The 19,067-nt window shown below is 41.9% G+C and overlaps 2 protein-coding genes across 4 annotated transcripts in view; both read right to left on the minus strand.

Moving 5' to 3' along the window:
* Window positions 1-1,929: 1,929 nt before the first annotated feature.
* On the minus strand, window positions 1,930-3,717 carry LOC308400880 (piggyBac transposable element-derived protein 4-like). Its single transcript, XM_080888907.1, has 2 exons — window positions 2,810-3,717; window positions 1,930-2,721 (listed from the first exon to the last, which is right to left on the minus strand). The coding sequence occupies exons 1-2, from the start codon at window positions 3,491-3,493 to the stop codon at window positions 2,173-2,175; spliced, it is 1,233 nt and encodes a 410-aa protein (XP_080745033.1). The 5' UTR covers window positions 3,494-3,717; the 3' UTR covers window positions 1,930-2,172.
* Window positions 3,718-7,429: 3,712 nt separating this feature from the next.
* dync2h1 (dynein cytoplasmic 2 heavy chain 1) overlaps window positions 7,430-19,067 on the minus strand; it is a 141,849-nt gene continuing 130,211 nt past the window's right edge. For all 3 annotated transcript variants that reach the window (XM_080889712.1, XM_080889713.1, XM_080889711.1), the window contains 4 exons: window positions 11,168-11,277; window positions 10,968-11,049; window positions 9,730-9,846; window positions 7,430-8,110 (listed from right to left, as the gene is read on the minus strand). In XM_080889712.1, the coding sequence (XP_080745838.1) occupies window positions 7,949-8,110; window positions 9,730-9,846; window positions 10,968-11,049; window positions 11,168-11,277 (471 nt within the window). In that variant the 3' untranslated portion in view covers window positions 7,430-7,948. The remainder of the gene's footprint in view (window positions 8,111-9,729; window positions 9,847-10,967; window positions 11,050-11,167; window positions 11,278-19,067) is intronic.

The following is a 19,067-nucleotide window of genomic DNA, read 5'->3' on the forward strand; positions in this document are numbered from 1 at the left end:
ATGATGATTTTCTTCCTGATCAGTTAATCAATAATCTATGCTGCTCACATTATTAATACGAACCACAGAGTGATTGCAGGTCGCTTCTTGTTTCCCGTCCCCTCTGTGGACTTGTGCATGTAGCTCAAAACCTTTGATCATGTGGATTGTCTGCAATGCACAAACTGTACAACTGAGAAAGCAATTTTTCCTCATGTTATTTTTTCTAGCATACATGCATATATGTGCACTTCATATGTATAAAAATTAGAAACCTGACTGGTCTGAGTTCAAGTCCACAGCTGTCAGTATTTTTGCATGAGCTGGCTTTTAGTTTTGGCAAGATCTCACATAAAACATCAGAGGACAGTAGTTCATTTATGATTTACAGTTACACAAACTCATACTCACATACTTTACTTTAAAATATCTCATTTTTTCAAGCTAGTTTACAACACTAAATTTTAACCCCATCTCCCTGGCACAGGTAACAAAGTCTCATACAAAACATGACCTAAAAAAAAAGAAATCTTTTGATCTGAGCCAGTTCAACCACACAGTAGGTCTCAAATATTGTATCAGAGATTGCATGAGGTCTTCAAAGGAACCTAGTTAATACAATAATCTCAATAGTTTGCACAGAGGTCATTAATTCAAGTGAGAAGGGGGCAACAACGTAAGAAGGGAGTGCAAAATTAGAAATTGTAAAGAAAAAAAACTCAGAAGGTGAGGCAAAAAAAAGGGAAAAGGTGATACCGCAGAGGGGAGAATAAGAGGTGTGAAGGAGGAAAAGATAAGTGCAAATGACAAGAGAACAAAGTAAAGTTGAGACTGAAGGCAGCAGAAGAGGAGAGGAGCGAGGAATAGAAGCGATTCAAAGCAAAAAGAGGAAAAAAAGGGGAATGAAATCCCTCTTATGGGTGTTTGTGCCTCCTGAGAGGGTCACAGATTGAGGAGATGAGTGACCTTGTGGTCATCTGTCAGCCCCTCTGACTATGCTGGAGGCAGGATATCTCTCCAGGGAAAGGACACACTAGAACACACACACGCATGCACACACTTGAACTCACAAACCATCGTACAGTATACTGAGGAGAACATATGCATACTCCCACATTCTCACTCACACGTTTGCACAGGAACAAAACAAAAAGGATGAAATCATTTGGAGCACAACACAAAATACGTGTTGTGAGGCAACTGAAGAGAGACTGCACTCTTTGCAATGAACAAACAAGATCGCTTCATGTCACATCCTGAAGGCTTTCACTGTAAAAAACTGCTGCCGTCAACTTTTCTGTACTAGGCTGTCTCATACTGGTTCCCAGAGGTTTGTACACAGGCACAGTTTTACATATGTGACACTCACATGAGAGGAAAACATGTTTTTCTATAGATATTTTAAATGTAATATCGTGCACAGGCCAACAGACTGATTTTAAAGGACTTCAGACAGGGACAGGGATATCTGGCAGTAGTTAAAACTGCATCTCGTGCCCTTCATCAGCATGTAATCATGAAAACCATCAGCCTGCGGTCACCACTCAAAATGTATATAGAAAACTGAACAGTGAACAATTTTCATTACTATTTTATGCACATAAAAAACAAATGTAAAAAGGAAAATGTCTCTTTGAAAACGTTTGTTTCATGTTCTGTGCAGTCGCTCCAGAAATCAAATGGCTCTACACATTATCAAAGGAAATTACATTAGCTACAATACTGAACTTTTTTTCCCTCCTATGATTACACTGTATTTGTTCTCAAGGCACGAGGCCAGAGCTTATTTTACACATATATATATATATAGGATATATAAGATATATTTAAGATCACTTAGACCCCCGGAGAGCAGTCATTTTGGTTTTCTACCTTAGACCCCCGCGGAGTCATCATTTTGCGTTTCTACCTTTAAAAGCTGGAGAGCAGTCAGTCAAATGCTGGAGTCATTCATATGTATATTAGGTCGTTACCTAGGAATTCTGGAGGGAGGGGAGTGGGGGTGAGTGATTGAGGGGGTTTGGGAGTGGAGTGTTTCAGTTTGCCATCTTAGGGAGAAATCAACACATGTCCTTTGTATGTCCTTTGTTGCTGACATTTATTGATGAAAACAGTACAAAAAACCAACCATTTGTACACATATTTACAAATAATGATAAAAAGTGAGTGAGTACATTTCAACATTTTCAGCAATCACTCACAATCCTGGCACTGCCACGGTATCTGTCGTCTGCATTTACCACATGTGTACCTGTAGCAGTGAACACATCGCACAGTGGCCTGATTTTTCTTGCATTTGTGTTTGACCTGACACGTGGCTCTTTTTCCAGGGCTCGGTGTGGAGGGTTCTGCCCGAAGCAACTGATCTTTTCTTGCCTTCTTCGCAGCTACATGAGAGTGAGCCAACTCTGTTGCAAGCGCCACCAGGAAGTCCACCCGTCTTTCCTTCGTCCCGGTGCATGCTTGATACAGCACATGTGCATTCAGTGCTGCCATGTCAATCATGTTATAAAACACGGCGACTGGCCAGCGCCGTGTTCCTTTGCGGACAGTGTACTCCCGAACCATCTGGTCCATCACATCCACGCCACACTTTGTTTTGTTGTAAAGGGTGACAGTGTTTGGCTTCCTTTTGGTGGTGTTATCAGTCTGAACCACGCTGTGCATGCTGCTAAGAATATAGACTGTCTTCTTCCGTTTGGCCGCATATGCCGTCAGCGTGGCAGCAGAGGTTGAAAACACCTAAGAAATAAGATAAATTGTTATTTTCATAGCCCTTTTACACACAATGAAACACATAAACATAGAACCACAAAAGACTGCAACATACCTGAGTGGTGAATACATTGCGATCTGTCTGTCTAGTGGATTGAGGAATTTCCCTGCGAATCCTGTTGACTGTGCCGAGGATGGTGGTTTTCCGTCTAAGAAGTTTTTGTGCCAGTGAAAGCGATGTGAAAAAATTGTCCGTGGTAACATTTCTGCCCTTGTCTAGGAATGGTTCCATCAGCCTCATTACTACATTTTCAGAAAGTCTCTCCCCAGTGGGACGACTGGGGTCCTTGCCAAGATATGGGAAGACATTGCAAATGTACTTGGATTTTAGGTCGCAAGCCACCCAAAACTTGATCCCAAACTTGTCCGGTTTACTTGCAATATACTGCAGGAAACAGCACCGAGTCTTTGATGGGAAAAGCTGTTCATCAACGGTGATATGTAGACCAGGGTTGTAGCACGTGATGCAGTTGGTGACAAATGATCCCCACACACTGGAAATTGCAGCGAACTTATCAGTCTTTGCTCGATCACTGCGGGTGGACTTGTCATCAAAGCGTAGGTGTTGCATGATGTTTTGGAAGCGGTTTCGTGCCATAGTTCCAATTATCTGTGGGTTTCCCAGGTTTGCTGACCAGCAGTCATTTAGAGATGGAACCCTGTTAACCCCCCGCAAGATGACAATTGCAATAAATGCCATTAGTTCAGGGAGGTCCATGAACCAATGAACATGCTCCATGCACCACTCAGCAGGCCATTTGTAAATATGTGTACAAATGGTTGGTTTTTTGTACTGTTTTTATCAATAAATCTCAGCAACAAAGGACATACACCCATGTGTGTTGATTTCTCCCTAAGATGGCAAACTGAAACACTCCAAGTTGGTGACTTTTGGAGATTTATTTCCCTGGATGATTGAGAATGCATCAAGATGAAACACAAAAGGAAGTTCACAGCTTTTAGCAGCTCCCCCACCCCCTCAATCACTCACCCCCACTCCCCTCCCTCCAGAATTCCTAGGTAACGACCTAATATACATATGAATGACTAGCCAATTTAGCTTCCACTTCCACCATTTGACTGCTCTCGGGTTTTATAGGTAGAAAGGTAGAAGCCTGGGGATGCTAGTGTTAAACCTTTTCGCAGTGGGTCCCTTGCAATTATTTTAATGGGCTCTGGGGATCCTATGTTGTTATTAGGAGAGGAATGAAATGATCATCTTGGCTAAAGCAGCAGCTGACCACTAATACATTGTCTCATTATATCTTGTACTCTCATCTTGGATGGCAGCGCTGTGGCAAGGAAAGGCCCATTACGAGAGGAAGCTAGCATGAGGTAAGTAGTGCTCCTCATAATGTGTGGGACAAAGACATAACCTTTGTAGTTTAGCCTCTGTAACACCACCATAGTGGATTGTAAATCAAACAATCAATATGGGGCAGACTAAAGTGCAGACTTTCCGCTTTAATTCAAAGGGTTTTAGAAGTTTGTTTGCTCTGGGTTTTTTGGGGGTTTTTTTTTTTGCATGAATTGTTGAAGAATTACAGACATTTGAATCTACAGTCCCCCTTTTTTAGAAGTTCAAAATGAATGGGACAATGGATCAACAAGCTGTTTCTTGGCCAGTTAATGTCAGATAGGTTTGATAACTTTTAGAGGTCTGCAGAAGGGCAGTTCTGAACACCCAACAGATGCTCAAGAAAACTTGACCTTTGACCTTCACCTTGAGGTCGAGGTCACTGAGATTCTAACTGGTCCAAGATGTTTAGCAGATGAATCCATGGTATCAATTTCAAAATCCTAATCGCCTTGTTCTCGAGTTACCACTTCCACAAACTTGACTGTCCACCCCGTCTGCCCGCCCGCCGGCATGGTGACAACACCCCAGTCGGCATGTTTATGCTGAGGGATAAAAAAGGAAGTGTCGAGCTCTCCAGGGCCAAAATAATAAAATACAACCTGACACACTATTTAATAACAAAAACTCAATATCCTACATAATCAATCAAAAACCACTATCTTTGGCTCCTCAGTCACTAACACTGGAATTGAACAGATAACGGACAATTAACAGGTAACAACTGGCAGTATTTGTGATGAGGGGTGTGGCAGACCCAGTCTGAAACCAGTGGATCTGACACTATGATAAAATAGTACAAAGCATTAAATATGACAGTATTAAGTGGTCTTTTCATATCACCAGGAACTTTAATATCGCTTAAAGATAAACAGACACTATATGTACAGCTGCAGAGCATGCATTAAGCAAACATGTCTTGGTACAATATTTTTCAGCTGCTGTTGCCTTTGGGTCAATCGAACTTGCTCACTGCCAGGTAGATCCCACTTTTCCTCTCTTGCCTCCTTGCCAGTAGTGTTCGCATCTCTCTCTACACCTCCTCCATTTTGCTCTCCTGCAGTGTATTTTCTGCATGTTTCCATCCGGCTTGACTGTGTTGGCTTCTTCCTCTCACTTCCCACCCCTGAAGAAAACTCTCTGTTGAGTTTGGACACACTGAAGCGTTTCTGTTGTCGTTTACTGGGAAAACAGCGCAGTGAGACTTCTGAATCAAATTGTGAAGCCCATGAAGGTTCCAGTCCTGTACTGCTTATTAAAATATGGCAAGTGCCCAATAAGGGAGTGTCTCTAACATTTTAAAATCTGGGAAGCAGATATTTTATCAGCCTTGTTTTATGGCGAGCCAACACATGTTGGCCTGGTTAGCATGCTGAATGCCAAAAGTTAAAATACCATTCGACACGCCGTGAAAGGAAGACTAAATGTAGACCAAACCTGACTCCAATCTGAGGAGGCCTGATTGTATATTTTACAGTATAGAAAAACAAATGACAAGGTCCTGTTCATTCCTGTTTATTTCCTCATGTTTATTTGGACGAAAAAGCCCCCCACAAGTGTTAGAGACATTATCAGACAGAAAACAAAATGTTTATGTCTCACATATGCACGGTTTACATAAGCATTATTGTATTGTTGCTTAAACAACACAGAAAATCCCCAAACACTTGTGGACGTCATGGAGGAAGCTCGGGAAGAATGGAGGGCGGGTCAAGACAAAGGCAAAGAAAAGGCCAAGATTTTTTTATTATTATTGAAAAGTGGGAGTTTTTTGAATGCTATGCGCGCACTAAACGTGGCGGTTTACAAACGGATTACAATGCTTTGCTGAGGTAAATCAGAAATCTGTCTATCGCAGGAATCTGCAGCGTGCCGCGTTTACATCATTGCTCTGACGTTTCACCGGATTACTCATGTCGTGTGGGTTTGTGATCAGAACTCCAAACAAACAACCTGCAAAGGCAGCTGCTGAACACCGTCGCAGCAGGAGTTTTATCACAATAGTTTCTCAAACCTGGAATGCTAATTTGAGATAAAGACAAAACTCTGTAAACACATTACCTTGGAAACAAGCCCTTGGCAAAAGCCTTTTTTTTCTCCCCCCTCTGCTGCAATGCTGATGTTAATTTTCCACCGCTGCCTACAGGATTAGAAGTCATCAAAACGCGAGGAAGAGTTGTGAAACAGCGCTCACTGTTTTGAATCCAATTTCAACGTCTCATTTTTGAGCAGAGAGAAAATAATCAGCCTTTAGATTCCCATTTTGACTTGTTACAGTGCAATCTAATGAAAACATTAAAGATCTTTATGCTGTTAAGGAAATACAGGACAAACTGGCAGTGTTTCCAGTACCGTAGCAGGTATAAACCTTTCTATAAGCTCCCTGTGTTTCACTTTCTCCCTCCCCTGTTGATTCCCCATAACTCACTCACTACTTGTCCTCACTCCCTCCATCCATCTTTCCCTTTAACCTGTCCTCCCAAACCCTGTCACCTTAGCCACACTCATTTTCCTGTTTCTCTTCAATTTTCTCGCCCAAGTTTTACGGCCCTTTTCTCGCTCTTTCCCGTCCCTGCATCATCACCTCCCTCTCTCCTCCTCTGCCTCCATCCTTCTGTCTGTCTCTCGCTCGCTCGCTCTCCCTCTCTGACCCAGAGGGCCATGTTTCGCTGAAATCCAATCCTCTCTCTTTTTCAAACCTGCTGTTCCATTTCACTCCCATTTTGTCACACTGCAGTGCACACACAATACCCGCTCCTCCCTAATTTCAACTCTCCTCTCCGTCTCCTCACACACACACACAGATGTGATCACACTTTCATACACTGACATTAACAGACATTTGCGCAAAGGCATGAGAAAAATTGAAAAAGTGAGTGGGGGAGGGGGGAATCTTAATTAAGCCATCAATCAAGCTTGATGCTTATGATTGGATTCATACACAAGCGCCCATACACACCTTCCAAATCACACGCCCACACTTGCAGCTCAGCGGCCATCCATCACAGCTTCACTGACTCCGTTCAACCTCAACTCAGAACCAATCACACAGAGGTTAGGGACTAACTTGTGCATGTGTGTGTATTTGCGTTACAGAAAGAGAACTGACACTGAAGTGCATCATGTCTGTAAAGCCCCTTTCAGCAGAGCTGTGGGAGAGGCAGAACACAGTGAACTGAGATCTGTACAGTTCACTGTCAAACAGTTCTGACTACTAATAGTATGTGACGGAGGGTCAGCGCCATTCTGAAACACCACGCACAAACACACACATCTCTTTTAGTACTTTAGCAATGTTATTCTATTGAAGGCAGGAAAGATGGTTTTTATTTTACCTTTATTTTGAATAAATACGTCCAAAAGTACAGCAGGGAATACAATGCCTATGCAAAAAACATTTTTTAATATGTAATAAACACAATTTTCTTGTGAGACTGGAAGTAGCAAGACTTACTGACAGTTTTAGTGTAGTAGTGTTTCTTGGGATCCAAATAATAATGCATGTATAGTTTATTAACAGTATCACCGCTGTTTGTCTTTTAGCTTTTTATTCAGTTTTAGTGTCGTAGCACAACCCGAGAAAGCATCAGTTATTCTTTGGTCCTGTTTTCCTTCACTCTGGTCCTTTCCCTTGTACTCTGTTATACAAATGATATGATATAAAGCAAATGTGTTTTAAAAGGTTTGGTCTATGAGCTAATGCGCGTCACTGAAAAATTACCCTGACATATCAGAGTGCTAACAATCCATCTGGTTTATTTGTTGCCCTGGTCAGATACTGAGCACAGAAAATCCTTTTTCTCTCTGTGACTCTCGCCACAACCAGATCCCGTCCTCTTACTGCTGTTTGAGAAAAAGAGCAGCTCCACACTGTATCCACTGGTTGGGGTTCGCTCCACAGGGCAGAGAGATGTGCGTGACCACCTTCACCCTCTCAGAGCTGGTATAGAGAGGCAGACAGATACTCTCCTCTGCTGCAGTGCAGGCAGCAACAGAGTTCTAGGATGAAGTAGAAATTTAGTGTATGAGCGTAAGTATGCACAAATACTGTATAGTCACAGAGTTTCATGCTAAATGATTAAAAATTGACATATCTCACAAACGTGATAACAAATAAATGACAACTTTCTGCCACTGCAATGTAACTGATTAGATAAAACATATAAAACTTCAGTCATTGGTCAGTGAAGACCTGGCAAACTCTGGTCACTAGGGAAAATGTGAATTCCTAGACCAGTTGGCGAGTGGTTGCTGGAACTTGCTGGCTGCCTCTAGGTTAAATCAGTCGCAAAGAGAGATCAAAGCAATCGCATTTCAGTGTAGCCTCTTTGCAACCAATCTCACAGCAACTACTCGCCAACCAGTCGAAAGGTCTCAAGACCAGCCTGTAGAGCCCAGTCAACCTCTTAAGTCTGACATCATTAGCCATTTCTTAGCCCAGCAAAGAAGGAGGATGAGGATTAACTTTTTTCCCCTCAATAAACGTTCGTGTGCGGGTCCCCGATAGGCAGAGACAAATGCAATCACATGGTAAGAAGAAGACGCCAAAAACTGACCCAACTTCAGCAAGAGAAGACCTGAGACGATCCATCTACAACATGAGTTTAGACATTAATATGCTGCTGCATGGTTTGGATGACTCGCTATGAACAATTCTTAAACCTAAGCTTGACGTCCACACTGAAATTTTAGTCAGAGCGATTCTTTTCTGGAGCACTCATATATTTGGTGTCCGGCAAACCAAGAGTCTGTGGGCTGTAGTTACGTGGAAGGGTTTTAAAAACTGACCATAAAGACATGTTGCACATGAATAGTGCTAATAAAAAGCCAGAGAGGCCGACGATGACCACTAATTCTTTTTAGGGACTGACAGAAGATTTTTAAGACCAATACTAATATTCGGTCTTTTACAAATATGGCAAACAGACAAATGTTATTTATTTCATATGTTATTTATGAATTTTTACTAAAATAATTAACAATCCAAGTTAAAAATAAACATGTCTCAATGTCAACACTGAAGCTGTATAGCGCCCTCTGTTGGACAAACTATGCAACATCAACACTGAAAAATGTTCTAACGCAGTTGAAAGACGATCCTCTCGTCTCTTCATTACTTTTTAAATTAGTATTTATCAGCTGTTACATGTTAGCAAATATCAGCCATATCAGTCAGATATTTGGCTGGGCTCTACCTGTGTCACTGAAGCCTAAACAGCAAAAAACTCCCATCTGCACAAATCCCCAGAGCGTCCTCCAGACTTTGTGTAATTTTGATAAAAATTCATATTTCCACCATAACGCAACATCCAAGGTCAAAGAACAAGTACTTCATTAACAGAGTAGTCAACTGACATGAGAGCACCTGGCAACTGTTTAAAAAATGATCTAGTCATTTGTGTCACTTTTCAAATAAAATTGCAAACAATTGCTGCCAAAACCCTAAAATGTAAACAAAAAGAATTCTGTTTTATACAATTTATTAGCTTAAACTGTACATGTTTGGGTTTTGAAAGACGACGTTGCTGTGGGCTTTGGAAATCTTGAACAAAACATTTAAGATGATTACTGTCAGGTGCTGCACAGTGTGGTTCTCTCTTTTAAGAACACATGCATACCTGTGGAACCCAGGCCATGTAGCACGTAGGGACAGCTGACACGCTGGGAGAATCATGCTGGTTCTCACAAAGATGGACACCATCAAAACTGCAACCCTCCAACTGGAGACCTCCAATCTACAAAGAAAATGCAAATGATAAGATGAACAAGAGAAACAGACACGCGAAAATGGAACAACGGGAAAACAGCTACTCTGTGACTTAAACGCTGAACACTGGTGGGAGCCCTTCCCAGATTAACTAGCATGCTACATACTACATGAAAGAGACATCAAGTGAAGTCAGTCTAGTGACTCAGGGATTTTCCACAGTAGGACAGACAATAAAGGGAACTCTGGCGTCAAATCAGACACACACATACAAGTACTATATCACCATAATCTGGGAAAGAAAAACCCAGAGAGTGAGAGCAAGACACAAATCCAGAAAATGTTTTTACATATTGTGTGTGTGTGTGTGTGTGTGTGTGTGTGTGTGTGTGTGTGTGTGTGTGTGTGTGTGTGAGAGAGAGCTCATTGCTTCACAACAATTATATCCTTTCACTTTCTCTGTCAGACGTCTGAGTGTTTTCCCCTTCCCTCCCTGCAGCTGCAGCCTCTTTGTCAGCACCAACACCCTTTCCTTCTCTCTTTGTGTATTTTAACTAAGCGCATGTCAAACTGTGCCAATTTTTATTGGCATGAGAGAAATAGAAGTATTGCCTCAAAGTATTATATTAAAGACAGTCATATCACCCTTAAATCAGAGCATAAAATGAATAACTGATGACTGAGAGGAGTGCTGCACAGTTCTGTTTGGTCAGAAAGGACTAGAATTACACAATATATCCAAAACGCACCAGAGACCTGAGCTGGCTGCTGTCAGCAGCGGCTTTGTCCCTAATAAAGGCTTTATTCACACCAGGGGGATCTTTGCACATTTCCAAAAGTGCAGTTTGGGTTAGCTGAGTGATCCCCATGTCCCAAAATCAGGCATAATTCTGGGTAACGTACCCTTCTTAAAGAGTTGAGTTCTGGCACAATGGCTAATTCTTTGCTTTTCTTTTACCCCCAGTCTCTCCTTTTTCTTCAGTCTTGTAACTCCTGCCTCCTTACCTGCATCTGTATCTATTCTTGCTGTCTTCTCCTCCAATAATTTTCACTCAGCCAGTGTACCTTGGTTATAGCAATTGTATTCTTCTGTAGATGGAGGTGAGGATCTGATGTTTGCATGCATGAGCAGTAGATGACTGGCTTTACCTTTACTTGTAGTTTTGCTTGTGCAATTGGACTCCTCCATGACGAAACAAACACCAAACTATCCATAGAACAGGACATGGTCCTTAAAAAAAGCAAAATGAATATATGTATTTTTAACATTGATATATACACTTATTCAATCCCCTATGAAGGTGTCCAGTGTGTGTGTGTGTGTGTGTGTGTGTGTGTGTGTGTGTTACCTGGCAGTTTCCTGTCTCAAAGCATTAAGAAAGGTATCAGGGTGAAATAGCTCAGATAGATCTAGGATGTCTGACAGGAGTGCCTGTCTATTTGCACGTTCCACCCAACTCTGTATGAAAAGAAAGACAGAGAAACAGAAACAGAGAGATGTGTAGACGCAAAGATTAATGAGCCAAATACTTTGCAAATTACAAATAAAGACTCAAAGCTAACACATAATGCAGGCATAAAATCTGTAACACAAAGGCGTCACACAGTTTTATGTCACATGGAAATACGACACAGATTTGAATTCTAAAAAACTTGTTTACGTTACATGCTTGTGCTTCTCATAAAATAAAACATACAGTTAGATCCATGTGCTTTTGGGTTTTTTTTTGTGTGTGTACCAGAGCTTATTCTAGTTTCAGTTAAATAATGACTATGGGCTTAAAGTGTAGCACAGGTTTAATTGGAGGGGTTGAACAAAAGAACCAAACACAAACAAAAAGTGCATGAACCACAGTAGGTGTCTTTATAAACAGAGGCTCAGATGTAATTGGATACATAATTATAAAGCTGTTTTATGGCCAAGTGTGGGCTACATTTTTTCATAAATTAGGTAGGTCAGATGTCCGGATATAAGCTGAAGAGTGGAAGCTGTTTGGGTTAATCCAAAATATGCTGTCAAAGGAGCACTCACTGCAGGAGGAACAGGCCGTCCTCAGGCTACATACACTAAACAAATCCAACAGAGAGGTAGCAGGGACTTTAGGAGTGGTCAGATCAAGAATTGAGTGCATTTGGGACACACCGGTGAGCACCGCAACATAAAAAGGTTTAGACATCCACTGAAGATAACAGTGCCAGATGACCACAGGGTCCTTTCCTATGAAAAAAACCCTTTAGAACATTCAGCCGAGTGGAAGGACAGTCTCCAGGAGGGGACTGACGTCACATCTTATGAAGACTCTAGAGCGGCTCTTCCTCAACCTCCTCCGACCACAGGTACAACATGCCCAGGACCCACTACAGTTTGCATACAAGGTGGGTGTCGGAGTGGAGGATGCCATCCTGTACCTCCTACACAGAGCCCACTCACACCTGGATGGGGGAAAAGGCACGGTCAGGATCCTGTTTCTTGACTTTTCCAGTGCCTTTAATACCATCCGGCCCTGTATGCTTCAGGAAAAACTGAACAGGATGGAGGTGGACCCCTGCCTGGTGGCTTGGATCTCCGACTACCTCACCGACAGACCACAGTACGTCAGGCTGAAGGACATCACGTCAGACACAGTGGTCAGCAGCACAGGAGCACCACAGGGAACTGTGCTGTCCCCTCTTCTCTTCACCCTGTACACCTCTGACTTCTGCTACAACTCTGAATTATGTCATATTCAGAAGTTTGCAGATGACACGGCCATCATGGGGTGTATCTGGGATGATCAGGAAGAGGAGTACAGAAGTCTGGTGAGGAACTTTGTCGCATGGAGTCACACAAACCACCTGCAACTCAACACCTCAAAGACTAAGGAACTGGTTGTGGACTTCGGGAGGTCCAGAGAAGGTCCACTGCCAGTTCAGATAGAGGGGGAGGAGGTGGAGGTGGTCAACAAGTACAAGTACCTCGGGCTGTGGGTGGACAATAAACTGGACTGGTCATGCAACACAGAGCACCTGTATAAAAAAGCCCAAAGCCGACTGTACTTCCTCAGGAGGCTGAGGTCTTTTAACATCTGCAGGAAGCTCCTGAGGATGTTTTACCAGTCAGTGGTTGCTGGAGTACTTTTCTATGCTGTGGTGTGCTGGGGGAGCAGCACAGCAAAGAGGGACTCATCCAGGCTGGAGAAACTGATCAGGAAGGCTAGCTCTGTGGTCGGCATGAAGCTGGACACTCTGGTGACAGTGGCAGAGAAAAGGACATTAAAGAAACTGATGGACATTATGGACAATGCTGGGCATCCTCTGCACACGGCCATAAACAACCAGAAGAGTCTGTTCAGTGACAGGTTGCTTCTCCCCAAGACAAGAACTAACAGACTTAAAAACTCCTTTGTCCCACACGCCATCAGACTGTTTAACTCCTCTCTGGAGGGGAGAGGGAGGGGAAACAGGAGGACAAAGGAGGGGGGAACAACTAAGCTGTAGTGCCTCTGCACCTCACTGTACAATACCTTGTGCAATACTTTTTGTAAATAGTCAACAGTGCAATAGACTCAATACTTGAAATGTGCAATTCACTTGTATTTTTATTTTTTATTCCTATTTATTCTATTTATCCCCTTTGTATATTTTATTTATATTTGTCTCTGTATTTATATATGTGTGTGTGTGTGTGTGTGTGTGTGTGTGTGTGTGTGTGTGTGTGTGTGTGTGTGTGTGTGTGTGTGTGTGTGTGTGTGTGTGTGTGTGTGTATATATATATATATATATAACAGTTCTGTAACTGTAACTTTGGTCGTTGCTGTGCTTTTTTTGGAAGTCGAATTTCCCAGAGGAACCCACCCAAGGGATTAATAAAGTTCTATCTTATCTTATCTTATCTTATCTTATATCATTATCCAGGTCTACCATAAAGAGAAGCATATTCATTACAAGATGCAAACCAGTCACCAGCCTCAAAACAGAAAGAACATATTAGACTTTTCCATAAACACAGCGTAGGACTTTGTTCATTTAAAAACTGCATTGTATATTTGTTTGGGTCATCTTTCTCTAAAATTAAAGCTTGTTGTGATGATCTGAAACAGGTGAATGTGACAAATATGAAAAAAATAAAAAAAACGAAAGAAAACGAAGAAATCAGGAAGGGGGCAAATAGTTGCAATCCATCAGGTTTTGAGAAGTAAATTAGCAGAATATTCTGCAGAGTTAATCACCTGGTCTGAGTCGATCAACAACAACTGAATGGAGCAGCAGTAATGGCCAAAAACATACACACACACAGCAGGAAAACCATTATTTGGGGAGGGCCACGAGTGCCACACTTCAGGGGATCATTTAAAGAAAAGGATTTTTACAAAGTATTTATTAATATGTTGATTTGTCCAATTACATATTGAACCTCTAAAAACACCGAACTGTTCAGAAAAACATTTCAGCTAATATTTTTATTCAAACCTTTAAATAAAAGGTGAAAGGTTGAGATTCAAACTCATATTCATCATGTAACTGTAACTTGACCACATTTTGGTGAACAGCTAAAATAATAAATAATGTCACAGTCCAAAAACACATGGACCCAGCATGTATCTTTCAGTGGAATGGTTCCTAAATTGGACAGAGTAATTTTTGTCTCAGTTATTGTGTATTTGTAAAGTGAAGCCAAAGGGTTACAAAGGAGAGAATAAAATGCACAGCCTAATGTAGCTAATAGACCATTTAATGCCTCACCTTTTTATCACCGCATCAACAAGCTGATAAAACTGGAACACCAATTATGCACTAATGGGAACATAATACACATACAGACGCACGCCCACAAACCTCGCAAAGCCCAACGCCATTTTATGAGCGCGTGGACAGGGTTAGTGGTGTACATTTACTGAAGCACTATTCTGAGGTACAGTTTTAATGTACTTGATTAAGGTATTTCTATGTAATGCCATTTCTATTTCTATCCTTCTCTTTTAAGTAATGAGTATGTGTTTCAGCACTTTGTAAGAGAGTAATTAAATACAAAACAACGTGCAGTGCTGCTTTTCCCAAAGTATATCTGTACAAGGTCTGCGCATGAGACCAAAAACCATGCAGAATATTTTCTACAGCAATTTCTTAACTGTATTTATAATCAAGTATTAAGATTTGCCATCCCAACTTTAAAAATAATCCTGGAAACACTCCCAGATTCTTGGGTTTTGTGCAAAAACAGTAAAATAAAATAAATGCTTAACCCAGACAAACAGTGATGTTAAACATAATTCTTTGTGTAACTCTGCACAGATGGACTTGGAGCTTTGTTAGCCCCGTCCAATATGTTGATGCAGTCTGCTATATTCAGCAACATCTGCTTTGATTAGATGTCGGCCATCTATTGTGTCACAACAAAAAGGGATAAAAAAAATTATTAAATTGTGTGGCAAGCAAAAATACTTTATTACTGGTAAATGTTGCAGAGCACAACTGATTTCACTGTGCTTTTAAACTTTATAAATACAAAAGATTATTTAAGCCCGATTGGCTTCAGTTCTAAGATTTAATGTCAACTGAAGAAAAATGCTGACAAATGGAGGCAGAATGAGCAAACATTTTATCTGTCCAATAGAGATCCAATCTCTTTTATTAATAGATTCACTTTTACCACAGAATCAGTCTGCACTGGCTTTAGAGATAAACTGAGATGAGCTTTATGTCAAGAAGAAATGTGCATAAATCCTAGCTTCACATACACACAAGTACACACTTGCAACCGGGCGCATGTGGGCACACATAATCAAAGCGAGGCATGCACCAAGAAAGATTTGGGTGCATTAATAATAAAGCGAACCGAGTTGTGCTGATGTTGCTCATGCTATTTGTGCGTATATACTGTATGTGTGCAAGCATTTGAGTGCTGTCAAGGTCGTCCTGTTCGTCTGGGTGCACTGCTGTGCTGTTGGCTTTTTATTCTTCAGCAGCTCCACACAGCTGCAGCTCTGGAAGAGTCCGCCTTTATTGCGCTGATTAGCTAATAGAATACAGACATGCTGCAAACAGAGATATCACTCAGTGCTGATGGGCAGAAACAGACAATTAAGGACAGCGCAGCCTCTAGACAGACACATACTAAGACAGATGGAGTGTAGGTAGACAGGGAGGCTAGAAGACAGGGCAAAAAAAAGAGAAAAAACAAAAATCGAGTATCAGGCAGACATACACGCAAACAGATGGGTAGACAGGCAGGCCAGCAGACAGACAGAGGCAGGGAGGCTCGCCCACGCAGATAATGAAATGCATCCACACAGAAATAATTTCTGAACGTGAGGGTGTATGTGTGCATTCTAGTCTGCCAGAACATATTGAAGTACAGTCAGACACAGTTGAGCGGAGATAGAGAGGAATTTCCGCCAGAACCCTTATTTCCTGGCACCAACCTAAGGCTGACACTTCCCAGAACCTCCTGCTTTTATAGAATAATCCCCTTTTATTTATGTACCCCTATTGAAAACAACAAGAAATTTTCTGGCAGCGTTTTAATAAACACATTGCCTAGACCACCCTGTATGTCATAACGTAAAGTACCGCAAATTCAGCTTAAAGGCCTCTTGTTGTTTTGAGATCCGTTTATAAAAAGTGGAATTCCACTTCATATTTTATGATCTCTGAAATGCGAGGTTCTCTTTAAATCCTTTGGAATTAAAATTTTTAGAAAAGAAATCTGTTAATATTCATCACTGCTGAATGACAAAGCTCTGGGTAGGATAAATGCATGATGAATTTAAATGGATCCCTCAAAGGCTGATTAGAAAACTCTTATACTTCTTAAGTCTCCTTCCGTTGAGAGCAGCACTACAGAGGATTCTCAAGGCCATCTCAATTTTTAACTCAGGCCATCAGAAAATACCATGTGTTGTTGAGGACAAAGGTGCTCTTATAGTAGTGGGCTCTTGTGAATTTCAGCCCGTGAAGAAATAATTAAAACTAAATGATAACAACTGTTACACACTAAGGTGCAAAGCCTTTTTCTTTTGCTTCTATGGAGCCACAATTTCTTTTCATTTTTCAAAGTGATCTCAAGCAATAGTTCTTCACATTTTTTTGAAGGTCTTTCAGTGTTTTTCTTTGGGCATTGGCTGCTTTTACGCTCAGTTTCACTCCAGTCCTTGTACCTGACCATTTTCAGGGAAATGTTACTTTTTGGTTGTCAAGCCACTTAAATACTGACCTATTATTCATTCATGTGTAGAAAATGACACCTAACATTAAGAGATAAACCTGTGCAAAGAACCAACACATTATTTACAAAAGTGGAAAAGACAACACATATATTTGCACGAACAAGGTGATTCCAAAAGAACAATTAGCCAAAAACGTGCCATATCTCGGAACGGTGTATAGAGTTTCGTTAAAAAGCCTGAGCGTGGGGGTCACGTGACGTCAATGGCGGAGTAGCTGTGTTTCTCGCCCGCTCCCGCAGCTTGGCATTTGTTTAGGCCTTTATATGTCTTGTTTGGTTAAAGTCTCTGTTTATTTCGACTTTTAAACTTCGTACGATGCCAAGCACCCAGAAGAAGCTCAACCTTGGGTCGAAACCGGGCAAATCCGGAGAAAATCACCCTCCGCTCAGCGATCATGCTGTAGCGGTTATGGCGGAGGCCCAGTCGCCCCCACTTCTCGACCGAATGGACGTCGACAAATTGGTGGAGAGGATATCGGCGGAGGTGCTGAGGGCGGTGGAGGCCTCCTTTGAGAAGAAGATTGATCCAGTTCTGAAAAGACTGGAAACATGCGCAGCTAACATCTCTGCATTGGATGTTAAAATGAAGGAGGCAGAGGCACGTATATCAACGCAGGAAGATGTTACAGCGGGATATGGCGCCAAGATTTCTGAAGTGGAGCTTAAGCTGGAGGCCGCTTTGGATAAGATTGATGACTTGGAGAACAGGAGCCGACGGTGTAACATACGTGTTATTGGGCTACCCGAAGGCAGTGAAGGTACCAACCCTGTGTCTTTTTTCAAAACGTGGTTACCGGAGTTGGTGGCTGTGAGTTTCAAGGGCGGCGCTGTTAAAATCGATCGCTGCCACCGGGTGCTTGCACGCCTCCCTTCCAGTGCCCAGCGGCCCCGCGCGGTCATCATAAAGCTCCACAACTTCCAGGATAAAGCACGGATCATGCAAGCGGCTAGGAGGAAGCAGTCCTTATTTCATAATGGCATTCCTATTATGATATTCGAGGACTTCTCCGCCGCTGTTCTGAAGAAACGCCAGGGATTCTACCACGTCAAACAACGCCTTAGGGAGATGGGTGTCCCCTTCGCTATGATGTACCCGGCTGTCCTTAGGATCAAGATCGATGGCCAGGAGAAATCTTTTAGATCTCCAGAAGCAGTCTCAGCTTACCTGGATAACGTACCTCAAGGGGCGGGGCCGCGCTCATCCTCGGTGGCTCCAGTGGACTGTTGATCTGTGCTCCTGTCCCATACCTGAGGCATTCGCCAATCCCTCGTCTCCTCCTCCTCCTTTTTTTTTTTTTTTTTTTTTTCTTTTCCTTCCCTGTTTATTATTATTGTTATTTTTTCTGTTTGGTTCCTTTTTTTTTTCTTTTCGGGTCTGTGCGGAGATAATAACCCCATACACATAGACTATTTTATTTAGCCATTTATAATCCGAATTCTTGTTTTAGCTGCGGGCGGGCAACTGTTTCACGTTACTGATTAAGAAAAGACTCGTACTCTGGTCCAGCATCTTTCTATGTCCAAGTTGGAAAGTTTGCTTGCGCCCCCTGCTGGGCGTTGAAGACCTTTGTCTGACCTCTATACTCACTGGTTTCTTGACGGTTCTGTTTCTTATAAATAGTTTTCTGTTAATTGTTAGCAGAGCAGGACGTTTGTTTTTCTATGTGTATTTTACTTGCCACTGGTGTTGTAGAGCAGTGTTTGGGAGCCCTACATATCAGCTATGCTTTGGTCACCTGAGCGTGGTTCCATGCTTATTTAAAATGTTGTATGATAAGTGATAATTCAATGTTGAATGTTTGTTCCTGGAATGTAGGAGGTATACATAACCCTGTTAAACGGAAAAAAATATTGAGCTTTCTTAAGAGGGAGAATGTACATGTTGCCTTGTTGCAAGAAACTCACCTGTCTCCTCAGGAGCATCTAAAACTGAAACGTGATTGGGTCGGTCAAGTTTTTAGTTCCTCCTTTACGAGTAAGAGCCGCGGTGTAGCCGTTTTAATACATAAACACCTACCGCTGACAGTTGACCAAACAATTTGTGA

The sequence above is a fragment of the Rhamphochromis sp. 'chilingali' genome, assembly GCF_963969265.1.
Source record: "Rhamphochromis sp. 'chilingali' genome assembly, chromosome: 8".
NCBI lineage: Eukaryota > Metazoa > Chordata > Actinopteri > Cichliformes > Cichlidae > Rhamphochromis > Rhamphochromis sp. 'chilingali'.

Coding starts and splice junctions, on each gene's coding strand:
- LOC308400880 (XM_080888907.1), bottom strand. CDS start 3,493: ATGGAGCATGTTCATTGGTTCATGGACCTCCCTGAACTAATGGCATTT. Junction 2,722..2,809: donor GCAATGTATTCACCACTCAG/GTATGTTGCAGT, acceptor CTTATTTCTTAG/GTGTTTTCAACCTCTGCTGC.